Here is a 24624-nt window from a genome sequence, read left to right as displayed (position 1 = left end):
TACTAACTGCTCAATGTGTGCTGATTATTAACAGTAAAAGTAAGCAAATAAGTGAGGAAGTAGCAACCATCAAATCTGTGTGGTTTAATTATGGCAAGAATATTTCAAAGTATTTGATATGTTTCAGGAATATTTCAAAATATGTCCTTCCACATTGGAATCTGAGGAAAGACTGTTCAAAAATTATGTATTTTGCATAATAATAATGCAAATAATCACAGAGCAAGGTCATACAGCCATGTGTTTAGTTAATGGCAATGGTAAGAGGATCTGAAACCAAAGAGAGCAACTCCAAATAGAGTCACGTTTTTGCTAAGTTCCATGCCTTAGTTTCCTCTTCTTAGGCTAAGAGCTACATGAGCAGTATGAATTTATTAAATTAAAGAGGTCTGAGAGTGAATCCCTCTTTACCTCTTCAAATATTCATCTCCATTTTGATACCACAATGAATTTCCTTTTATCACAAACTTTAGTTCCTATATCTATCGTATCTCAAAACCACTACCTCGGGGCTAGGAAGGTGGCTCAGTGGTAGAGTGCTTGCCTTACATGCATGAGGCCCTGGGTTCGATTCCTCAGTACCACATAAGCAGAAAAAGCAGGAAGTGGTACTATGGCTCAAATGGTAGAGTGCAAGCCTTGAGTTGAAGAGCTCAGGGACAACACCCAGGCCCAGAGCTCAGGGCCTACTGGCAAAAACAAGCAAACAAGCAAACAAACAAAAAACACTACCTCACACTTAGCCTAAAATTTTATGGTGATGGCATTGCTAGTTTTGCATATAAGATTGTATTGACTCAGAATGAAAACAGCCCACAATACAATCTAGGATGACAGTTACTAGACCTAACAAACCACTATCTATTGCTCCAAAACAGGGAAGGAACCAAAAAACACCTATTTTAATAAAAAGAATTTTTTACTGCCATCAACATATATTTGAGTTTTTATTATGTTTAACTAATTGTACCAAGGCGTTGTAATTCTACAAAGCAGCTTAATAAAACAGTGCATCTTAAACAATGTCTCCCCTTTCAACATTCTCACGCCCCCCAACAACGTACCCCTTCCTTCACTTTTCTTAATTTTTAGGTTAAGCACTGAATTTTTCCTTTGAAGTAGTCCAAACATTAAATGATTATGGCAGTCTTTGCTGTTATTTAGAGAACACTGTCTTTCCAAAAGTGTCAGGTACCATGTATTCTGAATATTAGCAGATAATAAGTATAATACAATTCCACTCAATAATATCCTAAAAAAACCCAAAAGTTAGGGAGAATATGCAAGTGTTACTCTAAACACAATTTCCCAACTGATATCAAAATGCTAAGTGCATCAGAGTTATTAACTCTCTCTCAACAGAGTTAATAGCTTGTGCTCGGTTTCTTCTTATGATACCTGTAGTAGGATAGTTGCCTGGTATTTTCTAGGAGAGAGAATTAGGGAGTATTAGAAATTCCAGGGACTCCTGACAGTTGTCTAAAATCCCTGGACTCTAAAACATGGATTTGAATTGCAGCTCTACTAACAATTGATTTGAGTAAATCATTGCATAGAAAGGTAGTAACTGGTCTCTTAAATATTCATTTTTTTTTATTATTTCATAGAATGATTAGTAAGATCAAATCTGATGTCTGTGAAAATTCTTTAGAAAATAAATGCTTTTTAAATGCAACAGATACAAAACAATTGAAAAATAAGATCACAAGAGCCTGTATTGGGAATTTACTTGTGTATCTGGATTTCTCCCATCTAATGGTCCCATTACCAGCTACTCATCAAAGAGCCTGTCTGCTTCTTGGTTGGGGTTGAAGACTACATTTTCTCCATTTAAGTCCATCATATATAGAGTAATAAACTTAATCTTTAGATTTCTGTAGGATGGCATATAAATACTTGCCTCTAAGCATCTATAATGCCTTAACCTTTTTGACTTTTATTTCACTCAATGCAGCCATTCTATTTTTGATTTTGTATTTGATTACATTTGATTCAGTCTCATCTTTAATTCAGAAAAATTGCTAGTTATCTTCTGCCCATAATTTTCTTCAAGTTATCCATATGCCTATCAATTCTTTCTCCTCCTGTCTCTCTTCTCTCCTCTCCTTTCTTTCCTCTCCCCTCTGATTCCTTTCTCTCTCTTCCACTCCCCCTCCCTCTCCCCCTCTCAATTTCTTTTTTTCTTTTAAAATGTAACATAAGAGTATATCTTCTAGAAAAAGCCCATCCTTTCTCAGTTCAGGTACATTTACCATCCTTTTCCACAGTATCCGTGATGTATAATGCACATACACATACCATATAAATTGGTTATATTGCCTTATGCAATTATGCATGGAGACAGAGCTTTGAGGATCTAAACACAAACCTTCAAACTTCTTTACTACAAACAAACTCACTAATACAGTATCCTAAGTCAGAAGGTAACCAAATGAAAAAGTCATGAACTGGGAGAGGAGATGTGAGGGAAGGAATGAAAACAGGTGCTAAGTGAGTTTATTGAGCAAATAATATAAAAGAAAAAATAGCTACCACTAGTTCATGTTTGGTTTTCTACCACCATCAGAGTGCCTGTCATCCTTGGCATTAAATCAGATTTTAAGCACTGCATTCCCATGCTCACAAGGTCCACTTGTAAGTGCATGATTTATAGAAGTTCAAATCCTATTCCATGCAGTGATGACATTGTGAGAATTGTATTTACTTCAGAAAAAGAAAAAGTGATTGTATAAATCAACCTATTGAAATTATGATGTGCGATGGAATTTGAATGGCAAGGAGACAAAGAAAACTAGAGGAATATCCAGTCATATAGACAAAAAGAGGAAGTCACTTCCCACCTATAGATAGCAATTTCTCCACATGAAGGTGAAAAACAAATGTGATAGATTTGTTTTCCCAGTAAACAGGAATATAATGTTAAACTTAAAATGTGCTTGCACAAACATAAGGTAACTTAGTTTAAAGGTGAACACTCTGGTATTTTTGTTAAAAACATCTAGAGACTGCAAAAATAAATTATTTGTTGCAAAATAAGCAATATTAAATACAAGTCATAGTGCTTTAAATTATATGCCCATCTTTCCATCTGGTCAGTCATAATTTTACCAGGAGCTCCTCTACATTATTTTGATATACTAAATAGTAAGTGGATTTTTAAAAACTTAAGCCATATGGAAGATCAAAGGGCCCTATAATCTGAATCTTTAGGAAGTAGAATAAAGAAAACAAAAGCAACAGCTAATGTGGCTCCTGAGGAAAAGAAGCAAAGTGACAGGCAAATCATGCAGAATCTTTAACATCAAAATAAAACCTGGATTTACAATGAATATGGGAGGAAAAGGAAACACTGGATAGTACATAAGTGTGAGCAGCAGAAGTGGATGATCATTTGAAAGGAACACTTGGAATAGAACAGGTCTCTCGTGTGGTGTAAGAAATGTGTGGTGCTGTGGCTAGTGGTAGAGTGGTAGAGTGCTAGCCCTGTGCTGAAGAGCTCAGGTATTGAAAATAAGGGAAACCATGGGACCTGTGTTTCTTTGGGCCTGGCTTACTTCACTTAATATAATTTTTTCCAAGACTTTCCATTTCCTAACAAATGAGGCAATGTCATTCTGATGGAGGCATAGAATTCTATTGTTTGTTTGTTTGTATGTATGTATGTATGTATGCATGTATGTATGTATGTATGTGAGATATCTATGTATGTATGTGTGTATGCACATACATACATACATAGACACATACATACATAGATATCTCACATTTTCCATTCATTTACTGAGGGGCATCTGGGTTGGTTCCATATCTCAGCTATGGTAAATAATGCTGCAATAAACATAGTTGTGCTGGTAGCTTTAGTATGGTCTTGTTTGTGATCATTTGGGTAAATGCCCAAAAGTGGGATTTCTGGGTTATAGGGGAGCTCTATGTGAAGTCTTTTGAGGAACCTCCATACTACTTTCCAAAGTGGGTGAACAAGTCTACACTCCCACCAACAATGCAGTAGGGTTCCCTTCTGTCCACATCCCCTCCAGCATCTGTTGTTATTAGAGTTCTTGATTATAACCATTTTAACCGTGGTGAGGTGGAATTTCAATGTTGTTTTGATTTGCATTTCTTTTATGGCTAGAGAGGTTGAGCATTTCTTCATGTGTTTATTGGCCATTTATATTTATAACGTACCATGTGATTTTTTTTTGTTTCATTGTATGTTCCTCCCCCACCGAATAACTGTATTTGATGTTGGTGCCCTGCATTTTGTATATACACTTCTCTAATTCAGGGAGGGGAAGGGAAAAACAAAATGCTTAAATAAGGATACAGTTTGCCCCATTGTAACAATGAAATGTACAAACCACTATGTTGAACTTTACAACTTCTGGGGGGGGGGGTAGTTGTGGAAGTGGGGAGGGATGGGATGGTAGGGGGAAAACAAAGGAGGAGGCAACAATGCTCAATATTAAATGTACTCATTACCTTGCTCATGTAACTGTAAGCCCTCTGTACAGCATTTTTATAATAAAAAAATGTAAAAGACAGACAGAAAGAAGGAAGGAAGAAAGGAAGGAAGGAAGGAAGGAAGGAAGGAAGGAAGAAAGAAAGAAGGAAAGAAAGAAAGAAGGAAGGAAAGGAAGGAAGGAAAGGAAGGAAGGAAGGAAGGAAGGAAGGAAGGAAGGAAGGAAGGAAGGAAGGAAGGAAGGAAGGAAGGAAGGAAGGAAGGAAGGAAGGAATCATAAGGTATAGTTTGGGGCTGGGAAGGTAGCTCAATGGTAGAGCACTTGCTCTGTGTGCATGATACCCCGGTTCGATTCCTTAGCACCACATAAGCAGAAAAAGCTGGAAGTGGCACTATGGCTCAAGTGGTAGAGCATTAGCCTTGAGCTGAAGAGCTCAGGGTCAGCACCCAGGCCCAGAGTTCAGCCCCAACAACTGAGAGACAGAAGAAGATAAAGACGAAGAATTGTTTTCCTCTATGAGGCCCTTTGTAGATTAAAATATTGAATAAAGATTAGGATAAAAATGTAAAACTAATAGTTTAGTAATGAAAAGGACAAGGTTCATAACTCACTTAATGGATTTTAATGGATGACTTGAAAGTTAACATAATAAACATAGATGTGGTAGGGGAAGGCAGTATACAATTACCTAGCAATAATGATATAATATTTGCAATATCTAGTATATGTTTGAGTCAAGCAGAAAAGGTCAGATAAGGTGATGTTAGGGAAATGAACCCTAAGATATATATTCAAATGTTTTTTTTCTTTCATGCGATTGTTTCTAACACATTTATAAGATTATTTCTTTGTTACTTTGTATGTCCCTCCCCCCCCCCCCCGGTATAACCCCTGCTTTCACTGTATTTGATGTTGGTATAATTTGTGGAGGGGAAGGGGAAAACAAATCGTTTAAATAGGGATACAGGTGGACCCATTGCAACAATATGATGTACAAGTCATTATGTCGAAACGAACTTTACAACTTTGGGGTGGGGGAAGCAGGGAGGATTGGGTGGGGGGACAGGGGGAGGATGGGAAGGGATGGGAAGGGGAAACAAAGGAGGAGGCTACAATGCTTGATAAGAAATGTACTCATTATCTTGCCCATGTAATTGTAACCCCTGTGTACAGTATTTTCACAATAATAAAAAAAAGAAAGAAACTCTAATGAAGATGTGAGCATTGGGTATTATAGGACTTGTATGGATGTATAATAGCAGACAGAAGTAATCAGAGTTTTAAGAAAAAATTCACTCATTAGCATGTAGACATAAGGCAAATCCATGGGAATGGGAAGCATAACTGGGGGGAATGGGTAAAGACAAGCTTACCACACTGAACTATCCAGTGGGGCCTGAACATTACGAATGCTTCAAAAGCCATCTATCCATAGAATGTGCTCAAACACCACCTTTCATCCACTCTTCTCTTAGCATTCAATTCCTAGTCAATTGGGTGTTATTTTTTCTGTTACGTGGTAAATGGTAACAGTTTCTCACATGATTGATCATTCACTACTTATATATTGTCTTCTCAACCATATTGCTCTTCAAAAACAGGGATCAGCAGTTGTTTTTATTTGCATTATTTCACAACTAATACTTCCATTCTACAAGCACACTGAGTCTCCAAATATGGAAGAATAGATCAACTTGCTTTGTTTGCAGTTAGATAAATTGTAATAAGGGAATAAGTGAACTTCTGACACTATATGCCATGAGTGCTAGAAGGGACTTTTTTTTGGTAGCCTTGAAGCATATTGGGAAGGCAATGCGGGGGTAAATCAGCCTTAAAGAAAGAAAATGTAATGGGAAAATGTAATGGGAAAGAGATTAAGATGTTTCTATTCTTTTCAATTTTTTCCTTTTTGAGACAAAGTCTCACTATATAGTCCAGACTGGTCATGAATTGATAACTCTGCTGCCTCAGCTCCCTAATGCTTAGAGACCAGGCCTGCACCATCATTCATAGACCTAGAGCAACAATTCCTTTCCTTTTCCTTCCTTTCCTTTTCCTTCCTTTATTCTTTCCTTCCTATATTCCCTTTTTCTTCCTTCTTTCCTGCCTCCCTCCCTCCCTCTGATTCTCCTTCCCTTTCTTCCTCCCTTCCTTCTTCCCATTCATAGAAACATGGGTGGCTATATGAGTGACCTCTTAAAAATACATTAAACTAGATATTTTAGATTTGTAATGGTTAGCCCATAATCACACACTGAATTATATCATGTCTTCATTCTTCACCCTAACTAATAATAAAGTGTTGTGTTTTATTTTAATAGCAGTTTTGGAAAGCACTGTTTTATTATGAGTAGCATTTAGAAAACCTTGAAATTATATGAACTGAGAGGGGAATCAGTAGCTGAAATTAAACCTCTTCTCCCCCCCCCCCCCCCCCACCTCCTGCCAACTACAAGTCATCGTTAATGTTCAATGATGGCTTTGTGTTGATGATCTGGATCGTTTTCTCCCATTTCTGCAAGAACTTATCTATAATATTCACATCACGCTTCATCTTTCTGTTTTGTTCTCTGCACCTCTGAGATCTTTAACTGAGGGACACAGTGCCATGCCTAGCAGTACGATTGACAGAGACCCAGATTTAGCTTTTACAGAGATTGTTCCAATATAATGTGCACTGTAGCAAATACTTTGAAAAGTATAGGAAACAAGAAGCCCATCTTTTGCAAAAGAAAATAAAAAGAGGAACATAAAATACAATTCAATATTTTAAAGCACCTTTCAGAAAACTAAATTTACCTTGTTAGTTTAAGAATACAAATCATATGACATTTGAAATACTTAGATTCTAATTACAATGATCTGTCTATTCTTATGGATGTGATGGCCCAGAGAAAACCCTGAGAATGCATTCAAAAGCTTTCTTTTCAGTTTAAATGCAAAATTTTAAGGTGAAAGCTTCCTCCCCCCCAGTCCTGGGGCTTAAACTCAAGGCTTGGGTGCTGTCCCTGAGGCTTTTTGTGCTCAAGGACAGTGCTCTACCACTTTGAGCTGTAGCACCATTTTCAGATTTTTTCTGAGTAGTTTATTGGAAATAAGAGTCTAATGAATTTTTCTGTCTGGGCTGGCTGTAAACCGCGATCCTTAGATCTCAGCCTCCTGATTTGGCGTGAGCCACCTGCACCCAACCAATGGGATTATTTTTAACCAGTTCTTTCAATTTAATCTTTTTGGCTGCAGTGTGGCATCATATGGTCTACTCAATGGATATAACACCAATTCTGATCTTAAACTCAATGTCCTGGATTTTATTCTTTTCTATTTATACTTGTTGAAGGAGGACCTTGAAGTCTAACAGCATCATTATCTGATAAATGGGAATTAAAAACTTGGACGTATGTCACACTGTTGGTATTTCCAATAGAGTGAATGTATGCAAAAATGCTTCTAAACCTTTAAATGCCATTATCATTTGGTTCAAAAATGCCACATTTAGACACTGAGTCTTGAGTAAGATTGTGTAGACTTAATTTTCATTTTCTTTTTCTCCCTTTCAATGCAACTAAAACTTCTGGAAATAATTCAATGGACAATCATTAAAAAAAAGTCTGAAAGACAGTAGATAGATTGTCTAGGGGCCTTATGAGTTAAGGAATGATGCCACAGTGCGCTTCTATTTTCTATAGTCTCATCTGTGTTAGACGAGGCATCAGGAGATTTTAGCTTGGAATAGAGGGCAGGCATATGTTCAAATGGAGGAAGAAATCAAATGGGGAACATGTCTCGAGGAACATAGACAGAAAAAAGGATCAGAGAGACAGGGGCAGCCTCATGTCTGACCCCTCCCTAATTCCAGTGGTAGGGTCTTTTCTCCTATTGTGGCAGCATTAATAGTGCCTACAGAGGCTGGCACACTCTTCATGAGCAGTGGCAGCTTGATGGTCCTGACTTGGTGACAGCTGCAGATTCCATGTAGGCAACTTTCCTTGTCCTACCTCTGCCAGGACCACATGGGTAGGATGCAACGTTAAAGTTACACTTTACACCACTCAGACTCAGCATCTCATGTCCGTACTAGTGACAATGGATGACCTAGAGAAGCATCTTCTGCAACCACTTCTCCACCAGAAGGGATGGACTAGAAGCTCACAAGGCAGAACTCAGCAGACCTAAATAGCGTTGCAAGGGCTTCAAAAATTAAATTGCACCTGGAACTACAGCCTAAAAAATAGGCCAGAACCTACGCACCAAACCCAAACAGGAACATTGTCTACTAAAATAAAAGATTTCAGACATGCCCATGTTTTTCAAAGACTCTCTCGAAAATATCTGGGGTAAACTCAACTGTAACTCCTCATTTCTAAGAACCAGAACAATCACAAATTGGATGAGAAGATACAATCAACTGGCACTAATATAAATAAAAATGCTGAATATTGATACAAGGATTTTTAAGCCAGGCAGCATTAAAAAGCACCAAATTGAATTTATCAATAGAAAATCAAATAATATAAATTAAAATCCTGCTGCAACAATGCTAGAGCAGTGGAATTAAAGAGGCATGCATAAAATTTGTTTAACAATCTCAAAAGCTTAGGAAAAAAATGATAACTTTTCTTATCCATCAACTTGGAAGAAATGAACCAGTTTCTATGAAACCACAAGTAGCCAAAATTAAAATAAGATGAAGAACATGAGTGGAATAATTCTATCACTATCAAAGCAACTGAATTCATAATTACAATTCCCTTGAGATAAACCTCAAAGTCAGGTAGTTTCACAGATTTTTTGCGAAAAATTTAAAGAAAAAAATCACACCAATTTTATACAATTTCTCCCAGAAAACAGAAGAGGTAAGAGTGCATATCAACCTTATTTTGATACCCAAAAATGTATACATAAAAGGAAAACTGCAAACCAATGCTGCTCAAAAATGTAGAGATAAAAATCTTCAGTCTCATATTAGCATGTTGAATAATGAAATATATCAAAAGAATTACACACTAAGTGAGACTCATCTTCAGTATGAAAGCTTGTTCACGATTTTAAAAATCATTTCATATAACTATATCATATCAATGGACTAAATAAGAAACATCTTATGACTATATAAATGGAAAATAACTTTTTAGGTAGAAATCATAAGGCATGTAAGAAAAAAAAATGCCTATGAATCATGAATGAGTTCAGCCAGATTATGGGATTCAATAAAAACATGATAAAAATCAATTACGTTTCTGTATCTTTAGAAAAAGGGGAAGATTGAAATGATGTAACTCCTTTGAGCAACTAACTGAGAATGTAGCCAAATACCAGGAATATCTGGAAAATGAAGCATGTATTATTGAATGGGGTAGAGGAAGCTAAAGGAAGAGAGGGCAGATCAATGGAGAGAGGAAGAGTGGGTGAATAAAGTCATAATATTCAATGTACATACGAGAAAGTGGAACCAGGAAATGTGAAGAGATGGGTGGGGTTTGGAGAGATGGGAGGGAATGATAGAAGTAATGATAATGATCAAGATATATTTTCATCATAAACTGACATGTTGAATTAAAATCTCTGTCAACTACTTAAAGATAATAAAAATGAACACTGTTAAACTGAGATTAAATATACAGTAACCTTTACATTGCTGAAGCCTGATATGTTGATGTGTCCACTAAAAAGCGCAATTGATATACTTTCTCTGAATATCACAAAATATTAATGGAAGACTTCAAAGAAGTCAAACAATTGGAAGACTTACATTCATGGATGAAAGCACTCAAATTATTAAAGATATTGTTTTCAAACTTAATTATGAGCTTCGTGCGAGTCGTAGCTGAGTCCCAGCAAAATGTTTACAGTCACAGACAAGCTTAGTCTAAAATTTTATGTCGAGAAGCAAAGGACTAAAAACAGTGAAACACAATTTTGATCAAGAATAAAGTAGGCAAGATCACTGTACCAAATGAAGGCTTGCCACACAGCTACAGTAATGAAGACAATATGGTACTATATGGTACTGGAGAGGGGACAGACACACAGATGAACGGAACCCAATTACATATAACAAAGAAATACATGCAGTTCATTGGAGGAAGGCTAGACTTTCAACAAACGATGGTGTGAGCCATAGCTCCACTTCTGGCTTTTTGCTGTTTAATTGGAGATAAACAATCTCATGGACTTTTCTGCCTGGGTTGGTTTTGAACCACCATCCTCAGATCTCAGCTTCCTGAGTAGCTAGGATTACAGGTGTGTGCCACCAATAACTGGTTGGTTCTACTAAATTGAATCACACTTCAACTTCAAGGGAAAAAAGAAATCCATAATGCTTCCTTTGCTGCTGATGTTTTCTCTAACTTGTGTGTGTCACAATGTCTATGACTGAAAAGGTCTCAAGAAATTCCACACTGCTGATTCTGAAGGAAGAAATATGGTGGTAGTTCATACACATTGAACTCACTTTGTATAAGAATTTTTTAACAGTTAACTGCTATTTCTATGGGTTTTAAATAAGGCTACCCTGGCTTGCTAAACAGCACACCCCCAAATCCTATTATTAGAATCCAGTAGTAGGTGGAGACTTCTTTTCTGCCCTGTAGACCGAAGCTAACATGCCAGAAATGCACAGACCTATGACGAATGCTCTGATCACGATGACTTTGGCATTTTCCACTGTATTTTGGGAGAAAGAAACATATTTTTTTTTGTTTAGCAGCAGAATTATCCTTCGAATAAAAAGGTAAAATGATTAACCTTAACAGAATAAGTATTTTTTGAGATGCATTTTTTCACTTGAAGAGAGCCGCCCATATTAATCCATTGATATGGTGGAGAAAATACTTGAGTATTTTTTTCCCTCTATCCTAAAGATAATAAACATTCTTTTGTTCTGGTACCAGGCTTTGGACTCAAGGCCTTTCATTCTTGATTTGATTAGCTTCCCTTATTCGAAGATTGCCGTCTACCATACCTTCAGTTCTGCTAAAGGATATCCTAAATGAGTTGATATGTCTCTCCGCTGATCTTTCACTTAGCTTCCTCTCATTGTGACTGACAAGAAATTATGTGCACTTGTGTAACTCATCTGATGAAGTGCCCATAATCTGAATTCTCATATACCCATGCTTACAGTTACATTTGCAGTATGTATGCCATAATCACTTAAAATAAAAATGATATTATGATCAGTAACATCCAAGATATGCAATTTCAAAACTACTTCACTACAGTTTTCCCTTCTAGGAAGGATGGAATGAAGAACTTGAACTGATACCAAAATAGTAATTCGAGTTAAAATGTTAACAATAAGTAGCTTCAGGGATCCCAAAACTGCAGAAGCAACAAGATCTACGATCTAAGGCTCAAGAGAAGAGGACTTGGTGAGGTGCAGGAGTTACCTCTGTGGATATAAGACTTGGCCTGGGGAAAAGGCTTCTGATGGAAGTTAGAGGACCATGCAGAACTGAGTAAACTTCAGAGATTTGAGTGACAAAATGTAAGCCTGAGAGATTTTAGCAATGGGGCCAATTATCCCCTGACATTGGTCAAATTCTGAAGCCTCAGGGTCTCCATGGAAAAATAAAACTTTCAAAAAGCACTTTAAATTTTCTTTCTGTCTTGTCTCTCTCTCTGTGTGTATGTGTGTGTGTGTGTGTGTGTGTGTGTGTGTGTGTGTGTGTGTGTGCCGTGCACGCGCGCGCTCAGGGAGCCTAGCTATTTTCATCAAAGTAGGAATCTACCACCTGAGTCACACTTTACGTCTGGTGTTCTGTTGGTCAATTAAAGATAAGCTCACAGACTCTCCTGCCTGGGCTGGCGTCAAACTGAGATCCTCAGATCTCAGCCTTCTGAGAGCAAAGTACTTAAAATATTAGTTTCAAAACTATCAAAGGAAAGCCTTCACATAAACATAGGATGCTGATATGTTTCTGTAGATTAAGTCCAGTCCCTAAGTGAACAGTTTATACATTTCTAAATGGTTAAGGTAAAAGTCAAAAGAAATCTAATATTTTGGTATATGAAAGTACAGAAGGTTGAACTTTCTATGTTCATAAATGAAGATTTATTGGTACAGATCCCTGCCCTTTATATATTGACTTTGGCTGTTTTCTCACAATAAGTAATTGCCAAGAGATGAGATGATTCCCGAAGCCTAAAATATTTACTACCTGGCCCTGTTTAGACAGTGCTTGCCAACCTGCACTAGTCTGCTGGGTAAAAACTCTGGCACACAAATGCAACCAGGAATGGGAAACTAAAGATGACTGAGTAATCTTAGCAGAACCCACTCCGCCACACTGCTAGCTTGATTCTGATTGGATGAAGGTAATCAGCATTCCCTCTATCTGTCCACCAGAAGAATCAGACTTCCTAGCTAGAGAAAAATGTCATCATTTGCAACAGTTACAATTTATTTTTATTTTTTGGTGCCGATGCTGGGGCTTAAACTCAGGGCCTGTATGCTGTCCTTTAGCTTCTTTTCTTTTACTCAAGTCTAGTACTCTACCACTTGAGCCACAGCTCCACTTCTGGCTTTTTTGGTGTTTAGCTGGAGATAAGAGTCTCACAGATTTAACTGCCCAGGCTGGCTTTGAACCATGATGCTCAGATCTCAATCTCCTGAGTAGCTAGGATTACAGGGTGAGCCACTGGTTCCAAGCTCAGTTACATTTTTTAATAACACATTTTACCCTAATTCCAACATTCACAAGACTGCTCCACTAACTTTGTATGCCTGAGCTAATGTGCGAGTTACTACTGATTTGATTAGCAGGCTGAAGAGCACTCTCTTAACATTGAACATTTTAAACAAACAACGGCAGCCAACACAATTTAAACAAAAAGAAAAAAAAAAGCATAGTGATAATGTTACCTAAATCCATCTTTCTTGGCAAGAAACTGTATGTATAGAATAAAATCATTACAATTAGTTAGATGTAGTTTCCATTATGTAACATTCCAATAATATGTGGACTCAAGCCTATGAATTATTTATTTTGTAGAAAATGAAAACAAATAGTAATTGAACAGCTGTAAATATTCCTGATAAACTCTTTTCTATGACGTTCTTTCTTTCTCTTTTGTTCTTTCTTTCTTTCTCTCTCTCTCTCTCCCTCCCTCACCTCCCTCCCTCTCTCCTTCCCTCCCTCCCTCTCTTCCTTCCTTCCTTCCTTCCTTTTTTCAATATTGTGTAAATGCAGGGCCTTGGGCCTACTAACAAAGTGCTTGACCACTTGAACCACTCCTCTAGATCTTTTTTGTTATTAGGTTATTTTTCATATAGGTTCTTGCTTTTGTTCAGGCTGGCTTTTGTTCATGCACGTGTGCTCAGGGAGCCTAGCTATTTTCATCAAAGTAGGAATCTATCACCTGAGTCACACTTTACTTCTGGTGTTCTGTTGGTTAATTAAAGATAAGCTCACAGACTCTCCTGCCTGGGCTGGCTTCAAACTGAGATCCACCTAGCCAGTAGCTAGGACTAGAGGGGCTTACTAATGTATACTTTTGGTCTGGGTTGGACTCGAACTTCAGTCCTCCAGATCTCTGCCTCCTAAATATCTGGACTTACAGATATAAGCCACCTTGCTTGGCTTTCTGCAGTCATATTTCAGTTAAATGTAGCTCATAGGTCATTGGCATTGGATTTTAAGCATTTACCACCCTGAGAAGACAGACAAATTCAGATTTACTAAAAACTGATCACATTGAAATATTATAATGATACAAAATGATACACATCCATCTCCTGCAAGATTTAAAATTTTGGCTAATAGCTTTTTTTTTAAATAAAAAGAACAACTGAAAGAAGCAAGGCAGCTGAGAAGTTCATATGTCACAGAACTGCAAAAATATTCAATTCATTTTAATTAGTATGTACTAAGGAGTCTACATCTGTGGCATAAGTAAAATTGTAACGCTCAGGAATAACAAATCAGGTCATTTTAATTTATAACCTATCACAATTCCCAGTGAGTTCTTATTGGTGTCAATGAAATGTAACCTAATTGTGCACAAGAGTTCAGATCATGTAATAATTTTATTTAATTCAATCACACAGAGTTATACTAAGATATAGGAGGGAAAGAATTATGGATATGAATATGAAATTAAATATGATACTGATATTTATACATTTATATATACACAAAACAGCATTTTGTCATTTTTAATTTAGCTAAGTACTATGTCTAAACTTTGAAGAGTTGTCTTATAAGAGGAATGCATGACAATATTTGAGAAAGCTAGAATTGCCGTTAAAATGAATAGACTTTCAACATTATAGGTCTTTTAAAAGTTGACTTTATAAAAACTTTTCTAAAAGTTCAAATATTCAGTCACTTTTTCCCCCCCTTAATAGCTCTTCAATGACAGGTACCTCTAAACAGGGCTCCAGTAGTTTGATAAGCTAAAGACTATGAATATGGGCAATTAAACTATCAGCAGAACACACTATCATTTTAGCTAGATTCTAAGTATTCTGTTAACATTAAATTCAATATCTTAAAAAGCATACATGTATCATCAATGACAGAATTTATCTATATCCTTTATGAGAAAAATCAGGGATTTTTGTTCATCTACTAATCTAAGTTACTTTTTAAAAATTCTTCACATGCACATAAACAATCTATTTTAAAACAAGTCTGTAATATTTACACTGAGAACTGGAAAATAGCAAGGTTAATCTAAGACATCATGCAACTGGTTATTTTATTTATGTATTTAAAAGAAAAACAGGACGTGTGTGTGTATATATATCTGTATATATATAAATATTGGTTCAATAACTGGCAGAATGCATTTCCTTTGAACACAAAATCAGATATTATTTGTAATTCCACCACACTATTTGTCTTCGCATCCTATCTGACTCCAGTGGAAAGATCAGAGTGCTCATAGAGACATATTGCAAACAAAAAGTCCTTAGGAGGTGGTGGAAAGTCAGGCCAGGAGTCAAACAGAACCCACGGAGACGACAGAGACGTGATATTCAGGGAAGAAAAGCAAACCCACATGGCCCTGCTAAAATGCTGAGTTAATTTTCTCTCCTATCTGAGCATTAAATATTACAGTTAGAAAACTGCTTCCACAAGATTGTTTTTTTGGTGAGTCTCTGGATGAGACACACACACACACACACACACACACACATTTTCAAAGTGCATTGCTGAAACCACATAAAAACTTAATAACCTACCATTTTCTTTGCACTCTTCTGGAGGTTTAGCCTTTTTCGCAAGTCGTGGATCCAGCCATGATGTTGTCTTTGTGTTATGGCTGAAAAGAAAAGAGACCACTCTGAACAGACACATACTAAAACGAATCAAGTGTATTCCTGAAGAAAAAAAAATAAACGGGGTTAGTCCAACAAAATTGCAATCGATACACTTAATTTGCTTACTGGTTCTAAGTAGCCCTGAAGGAGGTGTAAGAGTAATTGTGCAAGGCAGCTGTAAATTTGGCAACCTCAGCTCCCTGTCCTCAAAGCAGCTATTTTTATTAAAATCAACTAGGATGTTGCCAAGTTAACCTCATTGAAAATGCAGAACTCATCCAGAGCAAAAGGAATTTATTACAAATACAGGATTCTCCAGTTGGAAGAGCACAGTCTACAGACTCTGATACTGTTTCCTGAGTTTTGCAAAAGCATTATTTTGCTCCTGAACCTGCCCTTTTCATAAACAATTGTTGTTGTTTTTAACTACGGAGCTGGCAGAGGCAGTACGGAAGTGAAGCGAATTATAACATGTTCTTAGAATTCCTACATTTCCCCCAGAAGTGATTAATAGCAATTTCATTAACTCACATTAAGCTCTCTTTCCCCTGTATATGTTCAACCAGCCAGGAAGGAAGAGAATAAAAAAAAATGTCTAGATTCTAATGTTTCTGGGATGGCATTTCTAGGAATTAATGAAAAAAAAAAAAAACACCAACACTTTTTTTTGTTGTTGTTCTGAAAAAAATTTCATGTGAGTCTATTGCTAGAAAGCTAACAAGCTAAAGAAATGTTCTCTGGGCTGTGTCTCTTTTCTTTTTCTTTATCATTTCCTTTTTTTTGTTTGTTTTATTTGTTTTATACTGGTCCTAGGGCTTGAACTCAAGGCCTAGGCACTGGCCCTGAGCTAATTTTACTTAAGTCTAGTCCTCTACTACTTGAGCCACAACTCTATTTCTAGCCTTATTTTTAGTAGTGAATAAGGGATAAGAGTCGTACAGACTTTCCTGTGAGGGCTGGCTTGGAACCACATTCCTCAAATCTCAGCCTCCTGAGTAGCTAGGATTTCACACAGGTATGAATGCCCACAGCCCAGGCATAGATGTGTTTCTGAAAGTGGTCCCAGCAGCACCTGCACTGGAATCATCTGATGGTCTGGCGAGTAATGCACAGAACAACAGAACAACAAAATTAGAATATTCATCACTGTCAAGCAATCCAGGTGATTTATGGGCACCTTATAATCCCTAACAACCTGATGCTATACCTTGGGACCATGTCCACTTTAGGGACACATTACCAAGAATACATTTGGGAGAGCACTGGGAAGAATAGGTAAAAAAACTCACAGTATGGTAATATGTAAGGTTTCTACAAAGAAAATTCAGAAGGACAATCAATGAATGGGGCAAGGCAGGGAAGAAGGTAAAATAGGTTGGAAGCAAAAAAATTGGCCCTGATCATCAGAGAGCCTGGAACAAGGTGAAAAAGAGGTCAACCTGTTAATGATGATGTAATTTCACAGCTTCCCATTCCTTGATGGCAATTAACTATATTTGAGACATCAGAACCAAAAATACTAGCTTTGTAATTTGATTCAACAGTCCGAAAGAAAACCGCTCCAGAGCTCTATAGCTTATAGAATACTTGAAGTGACTAAATCCCCCTTAATGAGGGAGTTCCAAACTAGAAATGAAGACGATGTGGCCCAGCTAGACCATGGAAAACAAACCTACTCAATCTAAGGTGGTAAATTCCTCTTCACACAACATTTTCTGGATGATTATCCAATCTGCCACGAGCAGCACCAACTTTATCTTGAAAATGGAGACTTTGAGACCTGTGTGGGGGTTATGAAATCCCTACGATTGAGGAAGATTCCCTCTTTTATTTCTGCCTTTCATGTGGGACAAGGAGAAAATATTCACCATAACTTTCTTCACCTTTATGAGTTCCTCTCTGACAGGTACCTCTGAACAGGGCCCTAATAATTGAATCAGATAAAGTCTGTGAATCTGAGCAAATAATAAATCATCAGGAGAGCATGCCAGCTTTTCATTTTCTCCAGTTTGACCCCTGTGAAGTCTTTTGGTACTTCATTACCAAGTTTTTGGAGGATATAAAATATTTTGGATTCTGATCTGCTCCTAGCCCTCCTTTCTGTGATGTCAATGTAAGCTTGCCTTTTCTTAAATGAAGACTAGGTAGTCTTCATTTATCCATTCATCCATCATTGCATGATGGATGGAGAGTCTCACTATTCTAAATGAGGGGATAGGAAGCCTGGATTCCATACTTGCCACTCTCATTTTAGAGAAAGAAGGGGAGAAAACACTTGAAGTGTTCAGTATGTCCACACTTAGCGTGTGTGCATGAACATGTGTGTCAATGTACATGTTTCTATAAGGGAAAATATGAGGAGGTGGGAAGGGGGAAATAAATGTCTCTTCTTTTTGCCACACCTGCTTCCTCCAAATCCTTCCCCTCTCTTTTTTGGAAGGAAAGTAATTTCTAGTCCCTTTAGATTTATTCAGAAAAGCAAATATACTTATGGTTATATATTAAAGGACATTAGTATGCCACTGCAGGGAGTCAAATTACCATTTCTATACCACACCACCATGGGTCTCTAATACTAGCTAATTTAGCAGAGAACTGTGCTTCTTAGCCTTCCTGAGTTTATATAAAGCATTTCATTAGAGAATGAATTTTTTTTAGGTTGAACTCACATTAGCACTGTGTCATTTTAATACATTTTGACAGATCACGTCTCTTATATTTAACAGCATTTTTAGCTGTTCTCCAGAAATGATTCTGAAAGTAAATGTGGGTAGTAGTTCCCTCCAGTAATTGTCTTAAACATCACATGAAGACACAGCACAGTATTTTTCAATACTGGTTCTCACCAGCCTTGTAATTTGCATGCTCCTCCAAGACGCCTTACAAAAGGGATATTTTTAATGCATTTGGAAGACAACAGACTAAATAGCTTTTGCACTTCCCTTAAATTATGTATTTTTAAACCTTAATAATTCCACTTGAAAACAGGATTAAATGCTGGGCAGGAAAGTACATCTAAAATGGAATCATTGATTGATTTTTTTCGTCTGTACACACCCTCAAATTTTGAGGAAATGATTTCTTTTCACTTCCACACTACAGCAGATTCAGATGCACCTCATTTTTCTGTATCTTCACAGGCTGTGTACACCCACAAATGATATGATCAGGAAATGCTCATGCTTACTAATCTTAACTTGCAATTTAAGTCATTTAACGGAGATATACATATGCAGGCTACATTTGCAAGGGAACCTTAGCTAAGGGGTGGAATATGTATTTTCTAGTAACTTTGTATCCTAATAATTCACTGTTTTACATATTATTATGGGTACAGCTAAATGTTAAGAACAGTCAATAGATTTCTCTCTCTCTGTGTGTGTGTGTGTGTGTGTGTGTGTGTGTGTGTGTGTGTGTGTGTGTCCTTGGACTTGAAATGATATCCTGTGTGCTGTTAGAACAGCGTAGGGAGCTCTGCCACTTAGTCTACAGCTCCACTTCTAGCTTTTTGTTGCTTAATTGGTGATAAGAGTCTCAGAGATTTTCCTGCTGGCCCTGGCTTTGAACCTGAATCCTCAGATCTTAGCCATCTGGGTACCTGCACCTGGCAACGTTTGTTTTAATTTTGATGATTTGATATTCTACAAGAGTGAGGCTGGCTTTAACTTTCTCATTTAAATTTTTTGTTGCTAGAGTCAATAGATGTTTAAGTTCAGTCAGTATCATTTTTAAATGACATTCATTAAAAATGACCTACAAAGCAAATAGTTTATTGTCTAAGTTTATTCAAAATCCTCCCTGATGTAAAAGTAGATCCTCAGACTTTGTAGAGGACTAGGATAAACTTGAACTTATATTTCCTTCTAGTCTGAAATTTAGTTTAAAGTCCTATCAGGATGGCCTTGAAGATATGCTTAGACTGAACTGTCATGAATCAGAAATCTCTATACATTTTATAAGCTTGACCTTCGCCAAATTGACAATAGCAGAAGGTTAAATATTAACATTGAGAAATCATTCTCCTCACATGAAGCATGCTTTATGTCATTAGGGAAAGCTACTGCTCATACAGTTCCCCCTGCAAATTGCTACCACCTCTCACACATCTGGAGTGTCTGCTCTGTCAGGAACACACATGTCACATCTTTAAAGCTAAAGAACCTTTGTGGCTCAGTATTGTTAGCTCCATTTTACAGACAGACAAAGGAAGACTGGAAGCAACTGGGCAACATGCCTAAGGTTATGAAGTTAGTCCATGAACATGGAAAAGCTGGTGAACAGATCGAACTGAATGCCAAACCTAAGGTTCTTCTGGTCTGAACTGAGAGCCACATGGAACCTAGCACTGGTTTTCATGTAGAACTGTTTAATTTCCTTCCCTCAGGAAGCATCTAAGGATCTAGTCTAGGTTCCCACCAGTCAGTCAGAAGAATCCTTGTCTTCTGTGAGATAGTGGTAATAATTCTTCCCTTGGAAGTGTTGAGTGTCAAGAACTTAGTATTCTATTAACTTGCATGTTCATGGAAATGATACTGGGTTGTGATGGAGAAGGTATTAATAATACTAATGAAAAAAAATTGTCCTTATCAACTTATGTTTCTTATTCAAATCATCTCTGAATCCACATTATTTCATTCAAATCTGGATATTTTCTAAAGTTTTTTTTTTTTAAAAAAACAGAATTTACTCCAAATGGATCAAAGACCTCAGAGTCAAAGCAGACACCCTGAAAACATTACAGGAAGGAATAGGAGAAACCCTAGGTCTCCTTGACACAGGCTGAAATTATCTTAATAGAGACCCAGAAACAGAGCAAATCAACAAAAAGTTGGACAAATGGGATTGCATGAAGTTGCAGAGCTTCTGCATGGCAAAGGACATAGCTAGCAAGATCAATAGAAAGCCCAAAGATTGGGAGAAGATCTTCACTAGCCATACAACGGACAAGGGTCTCATATATAAAATATACCTGGAACTCAAAAAATTGGATCCCCCAACAACAAATCCTCAAAGAAACAACTGCCCATTAAAAAGTGGGCTAAAGGCTTAACAAGAAACTTCTCTAAAGAGGAAATAACAATGGCCAATAGACACATGAAGAAATGCTCAACCTTTCTAGCCATAAAAGAAATGCAAATCAAAACAACATTGAGATTCCATCTCACCCCAGTTAGAATGGCTATAATCAAGAAATCTAACAACAGATGCTGGAGGGGATGTGGACAGAAGGGAACTTTACTGCATTGTTGGTGGGAGTGTAAACTTGTTCAACCACTTTGGAAAGCATTATAGAGGTTCCTCAAAAGACTCCACATAAAGCTCCCCTATGACCCAGCAATCCCACTTTTGGGCATTTACCCAAATGATCACAAACAAGATCACACTAAAGCTACCAGTACTACTATGTTTATCACAGCATTATTTACCATAGCTAAGATATGGAACCAACCCAGATGCCCCTCAGTAGATGAATGGATCAAGTAAATGTATGCTTCCATCAGAAAGAATGACATTGCCCCATTTGTTAGGAAATGGAAAGACTTGGAAAAAATTATATTAAGTGAAGTAAGCCAGGCCCAAAGAAACACAGGTCCCATGGTTTCCCTTATTTGCAATTACTAATATATGTCTGAGACAAGCAGAAAAGGTCAGATAAGTTGATGTTAGGTGAAATGAACCCCAAGATTAGTATGCAAATGTTTTTTTCTTTCTTGCTACTGTTTCTAACAGATGATTTCTTTGTTGCTTTGTATGTCCCTCCCCCACGGTTTAACCCCTGCTTTCACTGTATTTGATGTTGGTATAATTTGTGGAGGGGAAGGGAAAAAACAAATTGTTTAAACAGGGATACAGGTGGACCAATTGCAACAATGAGATGTATGAGACTTTATGTTGAAAAATGAACTTTACTACTTTGGTTGGGGTGGGGGATGGGAGGTATAGAAAGGGATGGTAAGGGGAAACAAAGGAAGAGGCAACAATGCTTCATAAGAAATGTACTCATTACCTTGCTCCTGTAATTGTAACCCCCCCCAAAAAAAAAGATTATGTTAAGCAAAATGAACCCAAAGATAGGGATACAAGTGGCTTTTTCTTTCTTGCTATTGTTTCTAAGGTATTTATAATGTACCACGTGATTTTTTAGTTTCTTTGTATGTTGCTTCCCATGGTATAACCCCTGTTTTCACTGTATTTGATGTAGGTGCCCTTCATCTTGTATATACACTTCTCTAATTTGGGGAAGGGAAGGGAAAAAACAAAATGTTTAAATAGGGATATAGGTTGACCCATTGTAACAATGAGATGCACAAGACACTATGTTGAAAAACGAACTTTACAATTTAGGCAGGGGAGGTGAGGTGGTGGTGGTGGGGGGAGTGTAGTTGTGGATGTGGGGGAAAGGATGGTAGGGGAAAAACAAAGGAGGAGGCAACAATGCTGGATAGGAAATGTACTCATTACCTTGCTCATGTAACTGTAACCCCTCTGTGCAATATTTTTTAAATAAAAAACATATAAAAAACCCTGATTTTATATAATTTATACATGAATATCAGGACTTAGAATCTACTAAAGGCTGTGTGTGTGTGTGTGTGTGTGTGTGTGTGTATGTGTGTGTGTGAAATTAAATCAAGGCTAGGGATTTTGTTCAGCGGCAAAGTATTTGCCCAGTGGACAGGAATCATTGGGTTCAATGCCAGTACCATCAGGAAAAAAGATATTTAAGTTCATAAAAATGTCTATCAATGGGTAGAATATTAGGATTAAAAGTCAAAAAGAACTTACCTATAGTTCATGCCATTCTCTCTCTCCCTCCTATTTTCTCACACTCAGATTTCCTAGTTAGGATGCAAACTCCTTTTTTGTTTCTTAGGTGTACATAGTTAGGTCCTCAGAGAGACCCATTTCAATTCTAAGTTTTTTCTTTTTATTATTGTCAAGGTGATATACAGAGGGGTTGCTTACAGTTTAAGTCACATTTTCCTTTCTCCCTTTCCTTTCATCTTCCCTTCCTTGCTTCTTTATCTTTTTTCCATTCTCCTTTTATATTGCCAGCTGGATGAAAGCCACATTTCCACTATTACATGAAGATAGGGAAGTATTTTTTTCCTTATTTTTTTCTTTTTAACATTTGTTGTTGTTGTTGTTTTGGGTCCAGTCATGGGGCCTGAACTCTGGGCCTGGGTTCTGTCCCTTAGCTCTTCAGCTCAAGGTTAGCGCTCTACCACTTGAGCTACAGCACCACTTCTGGCTTTTTATCTTTTTGCTTATGTGGTGCTGAGGAATCGAACCCAGGGCCTCATGCATGCAAAGCAAGCGCTCTACCCCTGAGCCACCTTCCCAGTCCCTCTTTTTAACATTTTTATGCTAGTCCTGGGGCCTGAATTCAGGGTCTGGCACTGTCACTAAGATTTTATGTTCAAGGCTAGTGATCTACAACTTGATTCACAGCTTCACTTCTGGCTTTTTTGTTGTTTAATTGGAGGTAAAAGTATCACAGATTTTTTCCTGCTTAGGCTAGCTTTGAATTGCTATCCTCAGAATTCAGCCCTTTTTTTTTTTTTTTTGGTCGGTAGTGGGGCTTGAACTCTGGGCTTGGGCACTATCCCTGCGCTCTTCAGCTCAAGGCAAATGCTCTACTGCTTGAGCCACAGCACCACTTCCAGTTTTCTGGTGGTTAATTGGAGATAAGAGTCTCATGGACTTTTCTGCCCGGGCTGGCTTTGAACTGCGATCCTCAGATCTCAGCCTCCTCCGTAGCTAGGATTACAGGCATGAGCCACCAGCTTCTGTCTTGTCGAAGTACTTTCTTTTATTAACAAGAAACTTTGGTAATTAAACACTCCTTTCCTTTCTTCCATTTTCTCTAAAAACCAGCAAAAGTTTTGGGAGTCAACAATTACACAAACTGTATGTGGATGTTAAGGTTTTAAGTACTTTTGCAGGTTCAGGAACAAAAATAATAGGGATTATTGACTGTATTTTATGAATTTTAAAAACAAATATTATATTATTATTATTGGTGGTGGTTTTGGGGCTTAAACTCAGGGCATGGGAGCTGTCCTTGAACCTTTTTGTGCTCAAGGCTAGCACTCTATCACTTTGAGCCACAGTTCCATTACCAGTTTTCTGATGATTAGTTAGAGATAAGAGTCATATAGATTTTCTTGCCTAGGCTGGCTTTGGCTTGTGACTCAGATCTCCTGAATAGCTAGGTTTATAGGTGTGAGCCACCAGCACCTGGCACAAACATTATTTTTAAAGATACATGTATTAATTACATATAATAATTACATATATAAAATAAAATCAGCATGATTTTATTATTTCCAAAAGATTTCACCTTCTTTCTATATCATCCTTTCAAAAAGAACTATGCAAAACAGTGATAGAGTGACAGTGGAAATTCTCTCTTCAAAAGACTCCATTTATTCAAAGTTTCACTCTTATTTTATATTTGCACATAGATAATACACATAAATTACTATTGTTGGTGACTTCTATCATGGTTACTAGTTTTCTAAATAATAGTCTGATGGTGTTTCATAATTCCTGGGGAAATTTGCCATCACATAGCTTTTCATGTATTTAGCAAACATCGTTAGATGTTTTATGAAAAATGTTTTGCATATCATGAGTATGTGTTTCATGTTATTTTGTCTAAACCACTTACTTTATATCTGAATTTTGTGCTGGCCCAAGACAAAAAATATAATATAAAAATGTAGAACACATTTACTCTTCTTGTAATATTACTGCAGAAAGTAATTGCGTTTAGTCCACATTTTGTGACTGGGAGCCACATAGGTTAAACTTCGAATAAGAAAACACTTATCTAGTGTTGTTGCATTCCATCAAACTGATTTTACAGTTCTTTTCAATGAGTTTCCCAAGTAT

At 37.2% G+C, this 24624-nt stretch overlaps 1 protein-coding gene across 1 annotated transcript in view; it reads right to left on the bottom strand.

The window, feature by feature from the left end:
• Positions 1–24624, bottom strand: part of Magi2 (membrane associated guanylate kinase, WW and PDZ domain containing 2) — a 1359346-nt gene that overhangs the window by 434151 nt on the left and 900571 nt on the right. The window contains exon 6 of the mRNA XM_042684528.1: positions 15649–15728. Within this exon, the coding sequence (XP_042540462.1) occupies positions 15649–15728 (80 nt within the window). The remainder of the gene's footprint in view (positions 1–15648; positions 15729–24624) is intronic.

This window comes from Dipodomys spectabilis, unplaced genomic scaffold (assembly GCF_019054845.1).
Source record: "Dipodomys spectabilis isolate Male_0828 unplaced genomic scaffold, ASM1905484v1 ptg000089l, whole genome shotgun sequence".
Lineage (NCBI taxonomy): Eukaryota > Metazoa > Chordata > Mammalia > Rodentia > Heteromyidae > Dipodomys > Dipodomys spectabilis.
This window is presented reverse-complemented; position numbering and strand designations above follow the sequence as displayed.